Source organism: Pollachius pollachius (genome assembly GCF_949987615.1).
Source record: "Pollachius pollachius genome assembly, chromosome: 8".
NCBI lineage: Eukaryota > Metazoa > Chordata > Actinopteri > Gadiformes > Gadidae > Pollachius > Pollachius pollachius.
The window spans coordinates 18,373,395-18,380,513 of NC_136941.1; the positions used below are offsets into that span (position 1 = coordinate 18,373,395).

Genomic DNA, 7,119 nt, shown 5'->3' on the forward strand with positions numbered 1-7,119 from the left:
TTTTCCTCCACACTGCCATTGCCCACCTGTGATAGTTAATCTGTACACCATCTAGAAATATATATATATATTGATATTAATGCAGCATTTACAACGACCGTGGTCATGGAGGACACAGAATTCATATTCTCCACTTATAACACGAGGGGGCAGTATTACCCCGTTTGGATTTAGGCCTGCGCAATTGGTTTGCCCTTTGTTTTAACCTTTGCTTTCTTTTTGACAGAATGTGTAATTGTGATATATCTTGTTGAACGGTTTTTGCTCAAATAAAATGTATGACAGCATGACAGGATCTCTCTCTCTCTCTCTCTCTCTCTCTCTCTCTCTCTCTCTCTCTCTCTCTCTCTCTCTCTCTCTCTCTATATATATATATATATATATATATATATAAATGCCCAAATCAGTTCATGTGGGTGTGTCTGGTGAAGGGGATGCAATAGAATACTTGGTCCGCCTCAGTGTTTGTGTCCAGCTGTAACACAATTTGATTTTAAATTAACTTTCCTTTGATAAAAACAGAATGACCACAGGACACAGCACCAAGAGCTCCTTTAATACAGCGTCTTTATTCAGCTCAGTATCACAAATTGCTTCATGGATGAGCATGGACTCCACTGATTAAATTGACAATTCCATTGTATAAAACCATGGTGGTGATTAACTGTCCCCATGCCTTCTTTATTATTTGATTTTGAGGCATCATGTACACTATGGAATGGGACATAAGATTGAAACTAATAAAAAGAGCTTTGATGACACACACATAGACTTTCTTTTGGTTCGACAAAGACATTCTGTAACAATGCTAACATTACAATATACTACGGTAACCCATTGCATTGATGTTGGGTGAATATTTTTCTGTTCTCTATTTATTGTTTTCAGATTTATGACATCGTTGCACAACCTGCATTTTCTTTTTTCTTTTAATAATCAGCCCTGCTACTGCGTCTCATCTCAATGAGATCATCATCCAATAAATATGCTTGTACCTAGAAAGACTACAACCATGGAATGTGTAAAGGTCCAAAAGGTACCACGGCCCCAAGAGTAGGCAGAGTGGTCCCCAGGAATACTGTCGTTTTGATATGTCAAGGTGTTAACATATCACAATGGATACATAACACACAAAGCCAAGTTCTCTTGGCTGTGCAGGCCCACTGAGGCGTGATCTGTAAATCTTGCGCTGAGGGTTTTATTATCCTCCAACAGAAAGGATGCTGTGACACACTACAGGAAGTGCGCCTGCAGTCGAGCTGGGAGTCGACACACCGCCACCTCCCGGGGAGAGGAGTGGGTCAGTATGCTGGCGGTCGGCAGGGGCGTGGCCCGAGGACATGGAGATCCGTCCTCCGAGTAGTCCAGACACGCGCCGTAGCTCTCCGGCTGTCCGTTGGAGAAGCGCGTGGAGACGCTGGCCTCCTTGTGGTCCTTGCACTGCGTGCGGGACCCAAAGCGCTGCCCCTGGTCCGGCTGCGGACTGCCTCGGCAGATCCTCTGCCGGAATGAGGACGTGTCACTGTATAGACATTTTCGAAAGTTGGGTTTGCACAGGAGGTAGACCACGGGGTTGTAGACAGTGGAGATCTTGGCCAGTACGGCCGCTATGGCGAACGCCACGGGAGAAATTGAATCAGCGTCACCGAACGCGGCCAGCATGGACACCACGGCGTAGGGGGTCCAGGCCCCCAGGAAGCCAATGCAGACCGCTACGGACAACTGGAGAGAGGAGCACGCACACACACACACACACACACTCACAGGCACACACACACACACACACACACACACACACACAGCCCCCCCCCCCACACACACACACACAGATAAAATACATACATAAATAAATACATATATATCCAACAAATCAGATGTCAGAAGTGTGACTAAATACAAACAAAGGCGCCCTTATTGTGGAGACACATGACATCCTGACCTTGACGATGAGCGCGTGCGCATTGGTGGTCCGTGACTGAGGTGGCGACACGTGCTGCTGCACGGCCTGCCGTGACCCGCGCACCGTCAGCAGGATGAAGGCGTAGGAGAGGAAGATGACCACGCAGGGCACGGCGTAGCAGAACAGGAACAGGCACACGATGTAAGACAGGGCGGAGAGGCTGTGGTTCGGCGAGCGCCAGTCGATGCAGCAGGCCGTGCCGTAGGGCTCGACCGCGTAGTTGCCCCACTGCGCCAGCGGCCCCACCGCGAACACAGATGCGTAGGACCAGACACCCCCCACCATGAAGCAGGCGTGGGAGGAGGAAAACTTATTGCCTGAGCGATGAGGGTGGAAAGAGAGCTGTGTTGTGAGTTACATTTTGGAACCAAATCGGTTGGTTTGGTTTTAAATGGTGACTAGCGCGAAACCTTTAAAGTTAAACATCATCCACTGCATCAGCCCCGCCATCTCACCGTGGTTAGGAAAGCAGACTTTCAGACAACACACCAGGGACAGGGCAGTGAGGTTGGTGAGGCTGCACAGACCAAACAACACGCCACAGACAGCGTACGCCTGACAGGTGACTTCCCCAAACAGCCACCTGCAGAAAGAGGACACAGGAGGTGAGTTAGAAAGGCAACACGTTTTCCTTGTGACCTAATCTCTGCAATACTGTTTGGTTGTAAGATGTAGGAATAAAACCATATCCCCTACCTATGGGAGAAAGCTGACGGTATGGCCAAAGGAAACAAGGAGAGGGTCATCCCAAGGTCACTGATGGATAGATTGACGATAAAAAACTCGGCCGGCTTGAGGGAGAGCCTTTTACGATAGGCGACGAGTAGAAGAATGCCGTTGCCCACGAGAGACAACGTACCTGTGGAGGTAGGAGAGAGAGAGATACTTGAGCTGAAGCGGAGAAAGAACAGAGCTATACTTTTTATGGAGGGGCTTTTAAGCCAATGGTGCCAGATATCGGAGAACTTACAGAACACCGTATAAAGGGATCCCATGATAACATCGTGTTCTCTAGAAATGGTGGAGGCGAAAACATCAGATGCGTCTGAGGCATTTCCCATCTGGAGAGGAGAGGCAAGAAAGAGGAGGCGAGGCGGTGTTGTGAGCAGACGCTACATGCACAAGTTAACTGGTACTTAGTATTGTATGGAATCAAATATCCAAGCCTTCACAATAGATTTACAGCACTGATTAATTGTATTATTCGTTAATTATTTATAAATGTATTACGTTATTATTAATCGTAATTATTCGTTTTTAATGAGGAAAATAAAAAAAAAGACTGCATAAGCCTTATAAATTTAAATGAAGATCTTAATCTCCCAATTAATCCTAAATATATATTTTTACAAAACAGGCAATAATATTGAGATTGTGAATCAATGATCAGCAAAAAACTGCCATGTACTTCCATGTATGCATATTTTGTGTGATTGTCAATGCACATGGGTTTCATTTTGTGCACAGGTCTTGGAGCTGAGAGGCGATACTGAAAAAATATGTAGATCATTATGTTAACACAAAAAACCATGATAAAAAAACTAAGAGTTGTCCTGTGGAGAGTCTAAATAATGTATAAAAAAGGAATCCTATTATAAATCAGGCATTATTAACAGAAAGACAGGCTTGGCGGAACTGTGGAGCTAGGGGTTTCAACAGATTTTGTCCAGTAATATCTTCCAGAGTAATATCCATGACTCTGATTATGTCACAGTCTGAAGATTATCTGAGGGAGAAAGAGAAGGTGGGGGGGGGCATTTTAAGTTCCATAGGACTTAAACCCTGATTGCACCTGTCCCAAACATGCAAACACACTTACACACGCAAACCCACAAAAACGCATGCACACACTCAAACGTATGCACACACACACACACACACACACACACACACACAAACACCCACACACAAACAACCGCACATACACACTCACACACATGCACAAACAACACACAAACACGACACTGACAGTTTCATATAATATTGACAATCTTCTTCAAAGGAGTGTTATGCGTTCGAATATTTTACAAAGATGCAACAGTCTGGTTGGAAATTAATAGGTCTTACAATACCACATGGGCTCAGACATTTCTAGAAACCAGATGAGTCAGGACTTGGCAATGACCAGTATTTGGCTCATTAGATATCTAAATGTCTTCTAACCCACCTGTTCATTTATAGAGATTTAACTTAGAAAATACATACTGAAGCTATTGCTCTCGACTAAAAGCAGAATATAACCGTATCTAAAGCTTAAAGATTACATCAAGTCATGTATCTTATTTTCAAAATTGTAATCTATCTTTCTATCTGGGAACTACGGTAAACCATAATATTCCAATAAAGGAAATTATACCTCTTGTCTGTCCAGTGGGAAATCTCAGTAACCACCCAGCAATAAACACTGAGGAAGTATTTAGGTCACATTTGAATCACTGGGCTGGAAACACCGGACGCCAACAATGAAGTCATCTTCCCTGCTATACTGGCAAGAGCGACATCCCATAGTGACATGTTCACCGTGTGCCGAGCATCTGAGCTCCCTGCATCACTACAAATGTCAGTGTCATCATCGATCAGCTTCAAGTGCTCCCATAGACACCCTTGGTATGCCACCATGACAGTTCACCCCCGGGCTGGCTTTTGTTCCAGGCCATGCTTGTAATTGACAGGAGGAAATACGGCGGTATTGGGACAAGATACTTTCAACCACTGAAAGGTAATTCAGGGATATATGTTTCTATCATTGCTGGAGGGTTTCATTTGTTATTTGGTGTTTTTTCGACTGTCATCAGCCCTTATAATCTTTGGCATTACAAAGTACAATTAAAATCCATGAATGCGAGAAACGGAAAACAAGAGCTTGCTCGTGGTTCTTCTCCTGTCGTGGGTCGTCCCCTATCGTGGGAGCAGAGGGGCGACCGTCGTCAGCTGCTGCTGTGCGATAGTGAGGGACCCACACATCCCCGTGACGGGACACGGAGCTCTTCTCTTCCTCCGGGATTAACCACAGGCGCTCCAAAGACAAGGGCAAGCGGACCTTAAAGTCGAAGAGGAAAAAAAACTTCGGGCAACCAACCTATGATTTATGGCAGGCGTCCAGTCTGCACTAGCCGGAACGACGCGTCTCTTTCCCACAACAGCTTCAGCGCGACTGCTGCTGCTCTCGCGACGCTGGCTGTTCAATTCCGCAACAAAATAAAACGGATCAGCTCTAAAAAACGAAATTGACTGCAGGCGATGTGGCTGTCGTTCTTGAGCATTCCAGTGTGTTGACATCCAGTGTGTTGGCCTGTCAATGGTCTAAGAGTCGCTATTAAAGATGTGTCAGGCGAGGGAATTTGATTAAATTGACAGAGCTGTCACCTGTAATCGATAGGTGCAAGGAGTGGGCCTGATAACTGTCGAAAGTACATGTCAAGAGGGATTAGAAATGTAGGAATATCCTTTTTCGCTGAATTCGTTTTTCAGAGTAAAAGCTGAAGCTTGATGAATGTATTTATTTTGCAATCTGATAATTCATAATATAAGAAGATCACAGGCTTTGTATTTTTTTCTTGTTCAATTCCTGGGGGCACTGGGCAGCATTTCTCATGGTGATGCAATGGTCAGTATTTTGTGCTCATTTCTAAGGAGAGTATTGCAATGCTCATTCGTTTCATGTTCATTATTTCAGTCTTTTACCCTTTTCTTTATTTAAAATAGTGGAAATGACTCAAATGACCGTATGCTTCATGGATAATTCTGCCTGCTATTGATTACAGGAGGCTATGTTGTACTCATAAACCTCATATCCCTCATATACTCGATCTGATACCAACACATTATTATTGTTGAATAGAATACCAAAGCAATACAGCTTGTACTGCACATGACCTTATGCACATTGAGTAATAACTCACGCTGTATTGTTATAGCTCCACTATATATACTTGAATCAGAGGTCAATGAAAAAAAAACATTCAACGAGAATTTTCTTTCCTCCTTGAAATGCACGAAGAGTATGAAGAAAACCAACAAGGCTGTCCTGAATATATTCCCCTATGAATACATAAGTGTACAACTAAATGAATACATAGAGGACCACACAGTCATGCTGTTGAACCTTGAGCCTGGGGGGTCTTCGGTCTCAGAGCCTAGCTCCTCCATGCCCCTGGGAAGGACGGCCTCCTGCAACCACAGAAGGAAAGAGAATCATTTGCCACCGCAGCTTTCATGTCATCATCACTCCACCTCATCCATAGCCCCCCTCCCCCCCCCCCCCCCCCCCCCCCGCTCCCGTGCCACAGACCTGTTACATAACCCTGGTGCTGCTCAGCTTCGGTTCAGCACTTTTATGCACCGAGGGTGAAACTCTTTGATTTAGTCTATGATGAAACATTGTTTGACAAATGGACAGGATGGACAACAGACATGCAGACATCAATCATTTCATCAGACATCAATCATTTCATCAGACATCGATTATTTAATCAGACATCAGTCATTTCATCGGGCCGAAATCAATGATTTGGCGAGCTTATAACAGGCCTGCAACAGCCACAGATACTTATTTTTTTAATTTTCTGGTCAGAGCATTTCATCAAGTCTGACTGAATATGAATATGAAATATATATTGCCTATACCTTAGCGTAAGAGTTTTTCTTTTCTGTGTATCATGAAAACATACGTATCATTGTACTTCTGTTCACCCTCCCCAAATCCTCCATAGATGGAAACTGAGTAATAAACTTAATAATAATTAAAATTAATCGAACAGAAAGGAAGACCTTGACCTGACCTGACTGAAGATGGTGGTGTCAACATGGCCGCTACGGCTGTCAACGCCACCTCAAGCGGCCTCGTGATGACAGCGTTTCGATTACACTACCCCTTTAATTGTATTGTATACATTGACTACACCTCATGGAAAGTTGTGCTGTTTTAATATAAACTGTATTGTCAACAGTAAAAGGTATCAACAGATACACTCTAGACCAGTGAGACGCTGAGTGTCACACGGACCACTTCGGAAACACAAGTTAGCAGGTCAGTATCATGTAATAAATAAACAAATGACACTAAAAAACAATAGCCTGAATCTATTCATTTGTCCTTGCAATCATGCATTAAAGCCCTCGAAAATAGTACAATATCGTTGATCAAAGACGCATGCATG

General features: G+C 44.1%; 1 protein-coding gene across 1 annotated transcript; it reads right to left on the bottom strand.

The window, feature by feature from the left end:
- Nucleotides 1–1,055: 1,055 nt before the first annotated feature.
- On the bottom strand, nucleotides 1,056–3,036 carry LOC307079149 (opsin-5-like). Its single transcript, XM_079741265.1, has 5 exons — nucleotides 2,931–3,036; nucleotides 2,657–2,819; nucleotides 2,416–2,543; nucleotides 1,940–2,277; nucleotides 1,056–1,722 (listed from the first exon to the last, which is right to left on the bottom strand). Exons 1-5 carry the CDS (start codon nucleotides 3,019–3,021, stop codon nucleotides 1,234–1,236), a joined length of 1,209 nt encoding a protein of 402 aa, XP_079597391.1. The 5' UTR covers nucleotides 3,022–3,036; the 3' UTR covers nucleotides 1,056–1,233.
- Nucleotides 3,037–7,119: the final 4,083 nt, after the last annotated feature.